The 16,178-nt window shown below is 28.8% G+C and overlaps 1 protein-coding gene across 2 annotated transcripts in view; it reads left to right on the top strand.

Moving 5' to 3' along the window:
• Positions 1-396: 396 nt before the first annotated feature.
• LOC107453135 (serine/threonine-protein kinase Warts) overlaps positions 397-16,178 on the top strand; it is a 64,483-nt gene continuing 48,701 nt past the window's right edge. Inside the window, exons 1-2 of one of the 2 annotated variants that reach the window (XM_016069843.4) lie at positions 397-524; positions 2,053-2,957. In XM_016069843.4, the coding sequence (XP_015925329.1) occupies positions 2,388-2,957 (570 nt within the window). In that variant the 5' untranslated portion in view covers positions 397-524; positions 2,053-2,387. Of the gene's footprint in view, positions 675-2,052; positions 2,958-16,178 lie in introns of both variants that reach the window. The other variant, XM_016069835.3, reaches the window with a different exon arrangement.

A 16,178-nucleotide genomic window follows, 5' to 3' on the forward strand; every position in this document is an offset into this window, starting at 1 on the left:
TGTTCATTCATGCATAAGATGTTAAATATAGTTTGACAGGATGGTACCTCTCCTTCGGTTATCCAACGACCTGCTCGTGAAGTCGTGTACTTTTTGGTAGAACAGTCAATGAACCCAGAAGCAATGAGATGGCCCCTAATTAACGCAACTCTAATGCGATGTTAAGAACCAAACTATATCCTGTATTTATAATTGGCTGGTCAAAAATGTATTTTGCAGTGATAATATAACTGAAAAATCTATAAACATATGTTTCTTTCTATACGAGAAGACATTTGTGAGTCTCTTACATTATGAACAATAAATTTTCAGCAATGGTAAATTTAAAATTGCCAAAAAAGTCATGTTTTAATAAAAGGTTTTATTAGCAGATGTGGTATGACTAAAAACAACAACAGAAAACAAAAACTACTGCAACATTTTTGACATGAATCGCGGTATGGCAACAGTCAATGGAATGCTGTTTGTATTCTATGGTATGTAGTTATTGGTAGGAGCATTAGCGGACGTATATAATAGCCAAGGTTAGTGGAAACATTGTCGTTTTGAGGAACAGTACATAGTTTAAATTTAAATAACTAATATTAACATTAAATCTAATCCTACCAATGTATTAAAAATTTGCTGATTTCATCAAAAAATTAACATGATTCTCTCCGTGATCTGTTCTTGAGGTAAGTGACCAATCATTGCGATTTCAATCTGAGGCAACATTCCTTATGTAGGATGACATTTTATGATTATAATCAAGGTTGCTTTAAATACATTTGAAATTTTTTATCTTTTTTAGTAGCAACATAATCGTTGTCACGATTTACATTTGTTGTCAAATTACAAATCATGATCTTTGTTCTTAGGCACCTTAAGTGCCACAAAGAGACTATGTTTACGTATTGTTTGTGTTTTGTATCTCTATTATGATTTTGTGAAATGTAAACATTATTTTTATGCAAAACATACCAAAAATTGATGAAATGAGATATTTTTAGGTTTTGTCCAGTGTTAAAAGACCTTTATTTTGTGCAAACTGTTTGTATGTTTACATTAATTTTGACATTACCAACCTGAGTATTTATATGATTTGATAATGGTATTGTACTTCGTTAATATTTTAACTGATTCAGCTTTGCTAAAATTAACTTCTATTTTCAACTGTTTTAAATGTATTCCAATCAGTTTGACAATTATTATAATAATTATGAATCTGCTTAAAGTTAAGTTTAAAGATATTTGTATATTAAGAGTTTTAGAAATATACACAACATTTTATTTATTTTGTAATATTTCAGTCTAATCCATTGTTAACTTTTTTCTTTTATTCATATTATTCAAACTTCTCTTTGTGTTATAGAAGAGATGTAGCTTTAATATCTATGTTGCAAAAAAAAATTTTTTTTTTTTTATTGTAATGGAAACAGTTTGTAACTGATTGTCTGAACAGTTTATTAGTACTCTGTCAACATTTGCATAAATTAAGATTATGTGTTTGTTCCTAGTCCTGGAAAATTCAATACATTAATCTCTCTGTTCTTTACTAAGTGGAGAATATAACTTAAAGCTAATTAAATAAATTCATGTTACTTCATACTACATTTTGTAAACAACATTAATTGTTATTGAAACATAAGTTTTAAAAGTGTTTATTTTTAGATATTTTGAAATTTCTATGATTTAAAATTAAGTACCCTAACAAGCTAATATTTATTTCGATGTGTGATTTTTTCATATCTTATTTTATTATGTTGCTTCAAACATTATGAAAACTAGACTTGTTATTATAATTCTTCAGTTATTATCAAAAATATTTAAATTTAAAAAGTAATATGTAAGGGAATTGACCGAAGTGTAGTTATGTTCTCTTCAAACATTTAAATGTTTAACTCAATTATATTTGTATAATTGATATAAGTAGATTTTATAACAAAAAAATGTTGTTACTATTCTGGTTTAAGATAGAAGTTAAATATTAATCTATTTATTTTAACTAATTTTTACAATTTGTATTCTTTCTTTGTTTTATATTGGTAAATTAATTTTCTTTTAATTTTACAGTTAAATATGGATATACAAGTGCCTTGGATACTGCAAACTACTATTTGGATATAATGTGTTGTGTGATACATCTAATTTTTGTATTCGTTGTGCCATTATAGTGTGCTCATGCTTTTGGGAATCTCGTTATCTGAAATTATAGACATGTTGAAAGTTCAAAAATCTAGTTTTTATTTCTTACATAAATGTTTAATAATTAGATATCAACATGCGTAAAAGAAAGCCCCTTCGAGATTATTCTTTATTTTTTTCTATTCTCCTGCATCATTATCATCAGTGATGTAAGGAGAAGGCTAAAGTACATAAAAAACTTTTTATTGTAATTTGTAATACATATGATCAACCAAGAAGATAATCGTACAAAATCAAAATTTCTTCCTTTAAATCAGAATGTCGTCAATAGCAATAATATTCCTTATATTGACAATATGCCGTCGATGATTCGCGATAGCGCGGGTCATCCACGAAGAGATGTAGGAACCCCAGTTTCTTGTGCGCGTGTTACGACTGAATTAGGCGTTTCGGTAGCATCTGCTGTTTATTCTGTCGCAGCCACTTCTGTTAAAAGAGCAGAGTCTTTACATCGAAAAGGAGAGTGTGTAAATGGTGCTGCACCACCACCACCTGGTGCACCTAATGGCACTGGAACGTCTAGTTCTGTAAAATCTTCGCGTGATGGATATCGTGAAAAAGCTTTAGAAGAAATTCGAAATAGTTTAAAACCTTATGCCACATCTGATCCTCACGGAGAGGGTATTTATGAATTCAGCAGCGCTAGTAGTAGCGCTAGTGAAAGTAGTGGTGCAAGTCAAGTCACAAATAATTGGAGCTCACTACTTCCTAATTCAAATGGATTCAATGTACAAAAAGCTTTTCAGCATTTGCTAGCTTTGGGTCATAGTGAGGTAAGTTTATTTAATACTTGTGGAAATATTTCAAATATGTTTATTTTTTAATTGTTTTGTTTCTGGTTTTTAAGTAAGTTTTTTTTAAAATTAAAATAATAAAGGTAAAAACATTGTTTTATATGTTCTGTTGATCGTGACTAGTATGAAATAAATTTTTATCTGTGGTCTTGGTCTATGCTCTAATCTTCTGGCAGTTGGAATGTTTTTGATAAAATTCTGATTACTAACTAAAAGGTGTTCTTTATTTATTTATTTTTTTTTTTTAAAAAAAGACAACCTAAGGTTTAGTTTTGAAGTGAGTGTGTTCAAGCTGAGTTAAAAATTTTTTAGCTGTTATGAATTTTTATGAAAAAAGTGTTTACTGGAGAAGTGGGTGGCTTATATAGTATTTTTATCCTCCTATTAAAATATCATTTATATAGTGGCTAGTGCAACAACTTGCTTTTTAGATTACAGAGATGCACATTTTATGGTGAAAGACACCATGCTTTCTACTTTTCTAGAATGTTTTTTTTTTTTTTTTTTCATTATGTACTCTACCATCCACTGAGGTAAACAAAGCCTTATAAATCAATTGACAATGTTAGAAACTGTGATTGTTTTTAAAATAAATAAAAAGTAATTCTCATCAATAAAGAGGACAGATATGTTCAGTGCTTTATAAGAACAAAGAAAATTAAAATTAAATGAACAAAAATATACAAATGTCTTGGTCTTAATGTTCTATATCAAGTATTGCATCAAGTTCAATTTTCCACTAAATCGGAAAGAAGGTTTAAAATTGATATTAAAAATAACACTTTAGTTTTTTTAAGATTTGTTTAATTTTTCTTAACAGCCTCAAAACAAAACATTTGAATTTTTGCTTTTAAAAGGGTTTAGAGATGTATGATAAATTAGTAATGGCTTAGTGAATGGTACTGATAACAATGCTTTTCTAATACACGTGATTTTGATGCATCATTTTATGTAAAGGGGAATGAATTTTTTCTAATATTTTAAGATTTCAATAAGAATAAATTTTATTTTTAAATTAAATGGGTTGTGTTGTTTAATTTAAAGGATGCCAATGAATCAACAACATTACTACTAAATTTTTGTTTTGATTGATAAATTTAAAAAATTTATTATTTTCTTTGATAAAATAATATCCACAACTCAAAATCGTAATCTTTTAATATGAGATTTTTTTAAATATGTTTACAAAAAATGAAAGGAAATATTGGGAATAATTGAGCCTAAAATAAAAATGGAAAGTAGCCATTTTAAGATGTCGTGACAAATTGCCAAAATATTATTGAATTCCCGAGGATCGAACCCAGGACCTGTGGCACGGGAGAGTGAAGCGCTACCACTCAGCAACCGGGCATCTTATTTAAATATTACATAGCCATACATACAATATTACATAACCATATTATTTATTTCCTGATTCTCTCTTGTCTGCAAGAACAGAAAAAATCTTACCTATGCTTCTGTAAGAAAGTCGTAACTTTCTTTTATTTTTACTCTAGTAATTTAATTTTAGGATTAAACTCAAATAAAAAAGGTAATTTATACTAAAATAATAGTGTTATAAAAATTTGGAACTCCTTGAAAAAAATTTTTTTGACCTTTTTATTTCTGCAAACGTAGCTTTTATTCTACATTTGAAATTTTTCTGAAACTGTTTTGTTATTTGTATTTTTATTTTTTCTAACCATTTGAAAACAAGGGAGTTTTAATGTTTTATGTAAGCATTACTCAGTCCTCTCCTTGTCAACAAAAGCTAATAATCACAAGCTCCTTCTAGTGGGTCAGATTTCTTAAATCAGTGAACAAATGCTGTAAACACACAAGAAAAGACTGCTTTTTTTAAATGAAAAAAAGCTAAAGTAAATAAAACTGATGCATCTTGATAGTTGATCAGCTTACAGACAAATATTGTAAGCAAAAGCCTAGTGAGAACCTATCGCATACAGACTGTGAAAAATATTTCTGAAGGATATAGAATAGTTTTGGCTAGGTTATTCGCTTTACTATTACATATGCACTTTCCGAGCCTGACACCTCACTGAACACTTTGGAAAATCTATGGATTTCTAACTTTCCAATTGTTAATGGTTGTGTGCAACTTAATTTAATATTTTTTGGTGTTTCTCTTACATATACCATTTTTCAATTGACAATCATTAATTTTTGCTTGAAATAAATATTCTAAATTATGAATTTAAATATATGCACAGATTTGAAGCAAAGCAATTTAAATGAGTTTATGACACGTAAGAGTAAAATATTTTACATTATTTTTAGATTAGCGATAGAATGTTAAAAATTCAATCTTTAAATAAAATAAGTTAACAAAATTATTAAAAAAATTTGATTAGTTGAAACAGAATAGAGTAACTGGTGCATAATTTTATTTAATTATTTTATGCTTTTATTTTAAAATTACTATTTAACATTACTTTAATATTTTTTTTATCTAAACATTTATTATTTTGTGTAGCAGTTTGTCATACAATTAGGAATTGCTGTTGCACTCTAAGCTAATATTTATGGGATGTTCAGATTTTTTTTCAAATGCATAGAGTTGTTTAAAGTAAAATTAAAATTCGTGCACCAATATTATTTAAAAAAAATACTTTTACTTTAATAATTTTTATAAGATGGGTTGATCTCTAAATTAAAAAAATTATATTACGCAAATAAACTGTCCCTAATTTCCTAAATAAAATTTCGTAGGAAAAATTACATGTCCTGTTTTTTACAAATATATAAAAGTATGAAAGCTTGCTTCCCTTTTTAATTGGCTCACATTTTTTGTTTCACTTTTTACTGTTTGCTTCACTTAGGTTACTTATAACCGCATTTGCAAATTTTTAATTTCTGTGGGAACTCTGAAATTAGCTTATAATTTTAACTAGTAAAGCCCTTACTTGTTAAAGTACCCCTGCTCTTGGACTTATACACAGTGAAGTTATTGCAGACTTCTTGTAAAATTATCCTGTTTTTCTAAAGTTATGAAAAATCAGTTAATAATTTTGAGAATTAGTGTAAACCTCTGTGCAGTCTTTTCGTGAAAGGTCACGCTTGTGAGAATTTGTGAAAATATGCTCATTATATTCTTAATTTAAAATTGCTCTAAAATAAAGTCCTTACCACTGCTAGATTCCAGTCTCTGTCAATTTTTGAACACGCAGTTCTGTTTTTGGAGAAAAAAAATAAAAAATTACTGAAAGCATGGATTAGAAGAAGTTCATGTTTTAAAATTATGAATTGAAAACATTATAGGGTGCGTTTTTCCAAAGAAGAGTTTTGTGACGAGCCCTTTTTTAAAATATTGTGGATGGTTCGTTTTTAAGATCAAATATTTTGTGAGTGGTCCTTTATTACGATAATATTATCCGTATCCGTACTTCCGTTATGTAAAGGGTCCGATTTTGTGGTTAAGTAACTTGTATAGGGTCCGTTTTTGTCTTAGAATTTGTGAAAGATCCGTCTATAAGATAGAATATTTTGTGAAGAGTCTGTTATAGGACCCAAATTTCTCCTAAAATGACCTTGCGTAGTTATTCATTTTAATTTCTAATTAGTTCAGTACACTTTTTTAAAATAAGTGAATAAAGAAATTCAAGCTGCATAGTTTGCATACGATGAATCAAGAGAGATCTTGTGTTCAGAAAGTGTTTTTCAAATTCCATTGTTTGACTATGTACTATTTCCCCCCCTTTTTCTCCTATTAAGTTAATATTTCGATTTATTTAAATTAATAACACCATACTGAAATATTTAATTTCTTTCGTGTTTTATTAATCTAAAAAGTGCATTAATAATAATGTTGTGACCTCCCCCATGCAAAAACTTTTTCTAAATTTTGTACTGGTAAACTTACTTAAAAATTGCAACGTATGACATGTTTTTAAAATTATTTAGGTTTGAAATGGTAAAGCAGGCTTAACTAAAGTCATCTACTTCTGTTTATGTATGAAGTTTAAATGCAAACTTAAGCTCCCAACTTTAATTAAATTATGATTGTTATAAACTTATTGACATACATAAACTTATATTGTTATAAACTTATTGGATAAATATCATTCTTCAGAGAGAAAATATGGGAAAGTTTGTTCATTCGTTTTCCTGCTTAAAATTCCGTTCATTATATGCGTTTTTTTTATCTGACGTTGATTTTTCATTTTAACTTCAAATTCGTTTCAGATATATGTAAACTCTCATCTTCCAACACTGAACCATTTTTAATGTATTGACAAATGGCAAAAATAAATATTTTTGAACCTAAAATAAAAACTCTCAGAGATGGCAGTCTTTGTGACGATTTATTATAATTATTTTTTTTAAAAATTTCAGTCCTATTTTTTTAAATATCAAAAATTTATGCCATTTCAACGACCTGTCAACACTTTCCACCAAGGTCATATTTATGATTTTCGAAATTAAAGCTGCGTTTCGAGATTTTGATAAACATGTTTTTTATATAATATACACCCCTCATCATTATTTTATCACTCTTTTTCCAAAATAAAGTATGTGTCTCATAATTTTTAATATTTTTTTTTGGTTAAACGTGTTTTTGTTCGATGAGGGCCGGGTGCGTTTCTGGCATTTGGTGTGATATTGTTCGCTTGACATCCATCCTGTAGCGTGACTGAATGCATCTTAATGTTGAGGAATGCAGTTTGTATAGATAGGCGATGCCTTTCCAAGGAGGGACAAGGCATAACAGAATAGTTTTGGGGAGCCATGCGTGAAATTTCGCTACCGATGTACCATGTATTTATTTATTACCATGCTGACATTGTTGCCAATGCTTCTTTTATATTAAGTTTTTTTTTTCNGCTGGTGCACTCTAAGCTAATATTTCTGAAATGTTTAGATTTTTTTCCCAATGCATAGAGTTGTTTAAAGTAAAATTAAAATATGTGCAACAATATTATTAAAAAAAAATACTTTTACTTTAATAATTTTTATAAGATGGGTTGATTTCTAAATTAAAAAAAATTATATTACGCAAATAAACTGTCCTTAATTTCCTAAATAAAATTTCCTATGAAAAATTATATGTTCAGTTTTTTACAAATATATAAAAGTATGAAAGTTTGCTTCCCTTTTTAATTGGTTCATATATTTTGTTTCACTTTTTACTGTTAGCTTCACTTTGGTTATAACAACCGCATTTGCAAATTTTTAATTCCTGTGGGAACTCTGAAATTAGCTTATAGTTTTAACTAGTAAAGCCCTTACTTGTTAAAGTACCCCTGCTCTTGGACTTATACATAGTGAAGTTATTGCAGACTTCTTGTAAAATTATCCTGTTTTTCTAAAGTTATTAAAAATCAGTTAATAATTTTGAGAATTTTTGTAAACCTCTGTGCAGTCTTTTCGTGAAAGGTAACGCTTGTGAGAAATTGTAAAAATCTGCTTAAATTATTCTTAATTTAAAATTACACTAAAATAAAGCTCTTACCACTGCTAGGTTCCAGTCTCTGTCAATTTTTGAACACGCAGTTGTGTTTTTGGAGAAAAAAATATAAAATATTAGTGAAAGCGTGGATTAGAAGGAGTTCATGTTTTAAAATTATGAATTGAAAACATTATTGGGTGCGTTTTTGCAAAGAAGAGTTTTGTGACGAGCCCTTTTTTAAAATTTAAAATATTGTGGATGGTCCGTTTTTAAGATCAAATATTTTGTGAGTGGTCCTTTATTACGATAATATTATCCATATCCGTATTTCCGTTATGTAAAGGGTTCGTTTTTGTCTTAAAATTTGTGAAAGGTCCGTCTTTAAGATAGAAGAGTCTGTTATATGCCCCAAATTTCTTCTTGCGTAGTTATTCATTTTAATTTCTAATTAGTTCAGTACACTTTTTTAAAATAAGTGAATAAAGAAATTCAAGCTGCATAGTTTGCATACGATGAATCAAGAGAGATCTTGTGTTCAGAACAGGGCCGTCTTAGTGGCAAGCAGGGCCCCCGGGCACAGAAATGTTTTGGCTGTAGCTTGTCATACTGTTAAAAATCGAACTAAAAAACTTCACATACATAAAACAAAGCATTTTTAAGATATGCAATAATTTTAACTAACTTAAATATATTTTTATTACCCCTAAACACTCAATGAAAAGCATTAAAAAAAAAAGCATTTTTAAACGTGTGGTCCTAAATAAATAATTTAGGATCCCTATATGCATAAATTTTTTTTCCTCAAATAATCCTCAAATTTCCTCAAATAATCCTTCAATCCTCAAATAATGGAATAATTTTGATAAACCAAGAAGCTAATAAAAAATAATTAAATTAGAAAAACTTAAGGGTATAGCAAATAAAGAAATAATTCTAAAAGTACGAATTATTTCGTCCAACTATTAAAAAATTGGTTATTTAAACATCTTTCAATGCACATCAGACACAATCAGTTTAAAAGTTGCTGTCCCATTGTGCTCTGCAATTCTAAACTCTTTCAATTATTACTTTATTTAACTCATTATAAATACTAAACAGAGTGGATGGTCAAGCATATTTAGAGACATTGACTTAAAGAGTACCGAAAAACTTCATTTTAACATAAAAAAATAAATTTCGGTTAACTTTTTAAACTGTTCAAATTATTGGTGTTTACATGATAAACAATCACTATTGATAGAAAAAAAATGCTCACTTTTTACACGAGAATATACTTATTTTAAAAATTATGCGGTGTTGTTTATTCATAGTTTTTTTTTTAAATTCAATTTATGAAAAATTAGATTCTCAAGGGCCCCCCTGAGTGGTTGAGGCCCCCGGGCACTGCCCGGGTGTGCCCATGCGTGAAGACGGTACTGGTTCAGAAAGTGTTTTTCAAATTCGATTGTTTGACTATGTACTATTCCCCCCCCCCTTTTCTCTTATTAAGCTAATATTTCGATTTATTTAAATTAATAACACCATACTGAAATATTTAATTTCTTTTTCATTTATCAAAAAAGTGCATTAATAATAATGTAGTGTCCTCCCCCACGCGAACTTTTTCTAAATTTTGAACTGGTAAACTTATTTAACAAATTGCAACATAAGACATATTTTTAAAATTAGTTAGGTTTAAAATGGTAAATGGTAACGTCATCTACTTATGTGTTTATATATGAAGTTTAAATGCAAACTTAAGCTCCCAACTTTAATTAAATTATGATTGTTATAAACTTATTGGCATTGACAAATGCCATTCTTCAGAGTGAGAAGATGGAAAATTTTGTTCATTCGCTTTCCTGCTTAAAATTCTGTTCAATGTGTGCTTAATTTTTTTTATTTTTTTTTATCTCTTGTTGATTTTTCATTTAAACTTCAAATTCGTTTCAGATATATGTAAACTCTCATCTTCCAAAACTGAACCATTTTTAATGTACTGAAGAGTGACAAAAATAAATATTTTTGGACCTAAAATAAAAACACTCAAAGTTTGCATCTTCGTGACGATTTTTTTTAAAAATTTCAGTCCTTTTATTTTAAATATTAAAAATGTATGCCATTTCAACGACCTGTCAACTCTTTCCACCAAGGTGATATTTATGCTTTTCAAAATTAATACTGCGTTTCGAAATCTTGATAAACAAATTTTTTTATATAATATACACCCCTCATCATTATTTTATCACTCTTTTTCCAAAATAAAGTATGTGTCTCATAATTTGTAATATTTTTTTTGGTTAAACGTGTTTTTGTTCGATGAGGGCCGGGTGCGTTTCTGGCATTTGGTGTGATATTGTTCGCTTGACATCCATCCTGTAGCGTGACTGAATGCATCTTAATGTTGAGGAATGCAGTTTGTATAGATAGGCGATGCCTTTCCAAGGAGGGACAAGGCATAACAGAATAGTTTTGGGGAGCCATGCGTGAAATTTCGCTACCGATGTACCATGTATTTATTTATTACCATGCTGACATTGTTGCCAATGCTTCTTTTATATTAAGTTTTTTTTTCTTCTCTCTTTCACTTTTTATTATTTTTATTTTGACCTTCTCCGTTTTTCCAGTGTCAAGGTTTCTTAGAATGCCCGTTTCCAAATGCATAGTAATCCTTTGGTTCGTGTGCACTTATGGGGAATTTCAGACTTTGTTGCGTAATAACCAAAAATCGTATCTAAAGAATAATAATTGGAAAGTGACTTCACTTTTTAAATTCCTTTATGCGCTTTCATTTTAAAAAAACATTTGTCTCGTCTTTATTTGATAAAAATTCGTAAGTTCGTGAGGGCAATTTTTTCCCGTAGTAGGTTTTACTTCAGGATTATTGAATTGAATTATAAAGATAAAATTATACTGAGTACATTTGTCTCGTCTTTATTTGATAAAAATTCATAAGTTCGTGAGTTTAAAATTAATTTGTTTTTTAAGATGTATTTTTTTTTTTAAACCTTTAGTAAAGTCAATATTTTCCCGTAGTAGGTTTTATCTCGGGATTATTGAATTGAATTATTTATAAAGATAAAATTATACTGAGTACAGTTAATTAATTTTGTTTCTGTTTTTAAAATTCATTTTTTGAATAAATAAATGAATGTTTGTTTGTTAGTAAGTAAAAAACTATATTATAATAGTACGAATTAAGTCGGAATTTTTTTTCTTCATACTAATGATTTATGTGCAAATATATGATTTCCAGCTGTTTGTTTTATTGATGCTGAAAAAGCATGAAAACCGTGATTCTCGCTGCAGGGGTCTGTCCAGACATTTTGTGAAGGGTCCGTTTTTGTAAAATTGTGAAAAAATTACTCGTAATTTGTGAATATAAAATAAACGTTAGGTCACATTCTTTCAACCAGGGTCCGCTTTTGTGAATTTGTGCCAAATAGGGTCCGTTATTGCAAAAAAAACTTTTTCAAGGAGTTTTTAAATTGTAAAGACATACAAGATTATGCGCAACACTGTAAAATTATAACTAAAAAAAAAAAATACATTTAAAAAAAAACAGCAATTGCAGCTACTAAATTAGCGATGCAACATACAAATATTTGGTATTTAGCATATACTGCTGAACGCATAATATTCATTTCGGACGAATGAAGGAAGAATCGTCTGCCGAAGACAAAATTTAGTTCGTTTACATCTCTCATTCTTTCCCCCGCCCTTCCTGGGAAGGGTTTATTCGAATAACAAAACAATAATGAAGATAAACAAATTTGTGAAGGAACCGTTGAAAGATAAATTATTTTGTGAAGGGTCCGTTTTTAAGTTAAAATATTTTGTGAAGGGTCCGTTTTAATGAAAAGATATTTTGTGAAGGGTCCGTTAACGGACCCAAATTTCTTCTAAACAGACCCCTGATGTATTTTTTTTAAACCTTTAGAATAGTCAATTTTTTTCCCGTAGTAGGTTTTACTTCAGGATTATTGAATTGAATTATAAAGATAAAATTATACAGAGTACAGTTAGTTAATTTTGTTTCTGTTTTTAAAATTCATTTTTTGAATAAATTAATGAATGTTTGTTTGTTAGTAAGTAAAAAACTATATTATAACTGTACGAATTAAGTCGGAAATTTTCTTTTTCATGCTATAATATATGTGCAAATATATGATCTTCAGCTGTTTTATTGATGCTGAAAAAGCATGAAAACCGTGAATTCTCTTTGTTCTTTCATGCTTTGCTTTTAATAATTCAGTTTTGATAAAACAATTTTTTTATTAATCATTTTGATATAGCCTAGTTTGTTTTATTTGTTCTTAAAATAGTTTATAAATTACTGTTAAAATTTATTATGGAAATGTTTAAATATAGTCTAAAAAAATTGTTTGTTACTGAGGTTATTAAGCAAAATGAAAAGTCGTTTTAGTTATATGTTTGTGTAGCAATGTAGATTATATTGCTGTTACGTATTTAAATTCAAGCGTTTTTATGGGAAATAAATCAGACCGCAGTTGAAGCTTCCTCACAATTTTGTTTTTTTTCCATTTTACTTATTTTCTGACTTCAAATAAACTGTGGAATCTCTGTAGTACAGTCAGAAAAGGAAACACGTATGGAATGTTTTCCCTCACACAACTATGCGGTTTCCCCGCACTCCACTCTTTTTCTTCTTTTTTTTTTTCCGCGTCCGTAATAGCTATGGCATCCTTTCTCTCAGCGTAGGGCAATTATTTGAAACAGATTCTTGAATTTCCGTTTCGCTAATATTAGAATAAAAATAACTGATTGAGTTCGAATGGATTAATTGGCTGATATTTTCGGGAAGACCTGGATATACTTTCTGAATTTGATTTTCATTGTTTAGATAGCTTATTTCGAGCTGTCTTCTAATTATGAATGTTTTCAAAAATAAATTTTAAATTATACATTAAAAAAAAAAAATTTAACTGTACCCTGGGTGAAAGCATGATTCTTAACGTTTATTTTATATTCACAAATTGTGTGTAATTTTTTCAAAATTTTTCAAAAACAGGACCTNGCTTATTCCGAGCTGTCTTCTGATTATTAATGTTTTCAAAAATAAATTTTTAATTATACATAAAAAAAAAAATAAAAAAAATTTAACTGTACCCTGGGTGAAAGCATAATTCTTAACGTTTATTTTATATTCACAAAATGTCTGGACAGACTCCTGCTCTGACTTTCAAATTACCGCGAATAAGAATTTGCCATGAAAAGTTTCGCTGGCGATATGGTATGCTCTTAAGCAAAACAAGCAGGCGCAATGATTTAGGCAAGAAATTTTGATTATGGCTGCTCTAAAATTTGCTTTTTTTAAAAATAAGGTTGCAAAATTTCGTTGTGTTAAAAAAAAGTGTATGGCCTAAAATTTTAAATCGAAATAATACTTTATTTTCCGAATTGAACTTTTTGCTTTGTTCTTTTCATTTAACAACAAACGGATTTTAAATCTTCCAGTTTCTATACTCAAATAACAGACAATATTGTTATTATCTTTTATTTCAATTACCTTGGAAATGGAGAGTTGTTTTAAAATTAAAGTTCAAGGCAGTAGATTTTTTTATATTATTGCAATTTTGAAGAGTGATGTAATTTATTGTGCTTTGCAACTCTAATCTTTTGCGTGATTCATTTCTCTCTTTATCTTTGTATTTTTGTTAAAGAACCCTTTCATGAATTCCAAACCAGTGTATACACGTTTGTGATAAGAACTTTCCATATTTTATCATTTAAAATACTTGAGATATTTAGATAAGACCGCATTCCTCGCGAAAGTCGAAAAATTTGTTTTATCGCTCGTTAACGTAATTTACGCACGCAGACATGTAAGAATTTCCTTTGTTTCTTTTTGAGTTCTTAAAATCATTCCCACTTTCTAAATTACGAGAACCTGCAAGCAGCCATTATTGCGAGTTTTAAGTTAATTTATTACCGGAATTAAATTTTTTTTCTTCCCTAAAAGGAATGCTCTACAAATCAGGGGTCTGTCCATACATTTTGTGAAGGGTCCGGTTTTCGTGAAATTGTGAAAAAGTTACTCACATTCTTTCAGCCAGGGTCCGCTTTTATGAATTTGTGCATATAGGGCCCGGTTATTGCAAAAACCTTTTTCAAGGAGTTTTTAAATTGTAAATAGATACAAGATTATGCTCGGCACTGAAAAATTATAATAAAAGAAATTAAATTTTCAAAAATAAACAGCAATTGCTGCTTCTAAATTAGAGATGCAACATACAAATATTTGGTATTTAGTCTATACTGCTGAACGCAGATTATTCATTTCGGAAGAATAATGGAAGAATCGTCTGCCGAAGACAAAATTTATTCGTTTACATCCATCCTTCTTGTTTTCTGCCCTGGGAAGGGTTTATTCGATTAAAAAAACAATAATGAAGATAAACAAATTTGTGAAGGGGTCCGATTAAAAGAAAAATCATTTTGTGAAGGGTCCGTTTTAATGAAAAGATATTTTGTGAAGAGTCCGTTAACGGACCCAAATTTCTTCTGAACAGACCCCTGCAAATGTATTGTATTTCTATAATCTCAGACTTCTGCAAAATTAAAATGATAAAATGGTCTCCAGGGTAAAAAAAAACTGAAATTAATCATTAGCAGTTTCAGAGAGCTGGACTAATTTCGATGTATCTCTCTGAAATCAGGGAGCGTTTTATTATTTTTTTATTTAAATAAGATTTTTTTCAAAAAATACTTTATAAATTGCCATTGCGTAACAAAGTTTTATCTATATTTAAAAATAAATCAAAACAAGAGATTTAAAACTATGATAATTACTTAAAAGAACTTTTATAGTTGGAATGCATAATACACGTGAATGTCTGATTAGAATTTATTGAAATGGCAATTCTGCCGTGCAAGTGCTTCACGATTGATTTCGAGAAAAGTGGCTTGACAACTATTTTTCTTCTATTACTAATGCAATGAACGCTAAAATAGAATTTCAAAAAAAAACAAGTCGAACAAAATTTATTTTTGAAATTTGCAGACCATACAAAGATGCCAAATATTCAAATTCTCAGTTTTGAATTTTTTGGCGTTTACTCTGATTTTTCAATTGTGCGGCAGAATTTTCATAGTTTCAAAAAAATAGGTAAGAATTAATTTTAATTGTTGAATTTTAAAAAAATAAAAAAACTTTATGAATGATAAAATAAGACAAATATTGTTGCTTTATAAAATCACACTTGGTGAAAGAGCAATCTAATCTGAATTTAATAATACCAGGGGTCTGTCCAGACATTTTGTGAAAGGTCCGTTTTTCGTGAAATTGTGAAAAAATTACTCACATTCTTTCAACCAGGGTCCGCTTTTATAAATTTGTGCAAATTAGGGTCCGTTATTGCAACAAAAAGAACTTTTTCAAGAAGTTTTTAAATTGTGAAGACATACAAGATTATGCTCAACACTGTAAAATTACAATTTAAAAAATTAAATTTGAAAAAACAAACAACAATTGCAGCTTCTAAATTAGAGGTGAACATACAAATATTTGGTATTTAGCCTATACTGCTGAACGCAGAAAATTCATTTCGGACGAATAATGGAAGAATCATCTGCCGAAGACAAAACTTAATTCATTTACATCCATCTTTCTTGTTTTCTGCCCTGGGAAGGGTTTATTCAATTAACAAAATAATAATGAAGATAAAAAAATTTGTGAAGGGTTCGATTAAAAGAAAAATCATTTTGTGAAGGGTCCGTTTTTAAGTTAAAATATTTTGTGAAGGGTCCGTTTTTATGAAAAGATATTTTGTGAAGGGTCCGTTAACGGACCCAAATTTCTTCTAAACAGACCCCTG

This window comes from Parasteatoda tepidariorum, chromosome 7 (assembly GCF_043381705.1).
Source record: "Parasteatoda tepidariorum isolate YZ-2023 chromosome 7, CAS_Ptep_4.0, whole genome shotgun sequence".
NCBI classification, from domain to species: domain Eukaryota; kingdom Metazoa; phylum Arthropoda; class Arachnida; order Araneae; family Theridiidae; genus Parasteatoda; species Parasteatoda tepidariorum.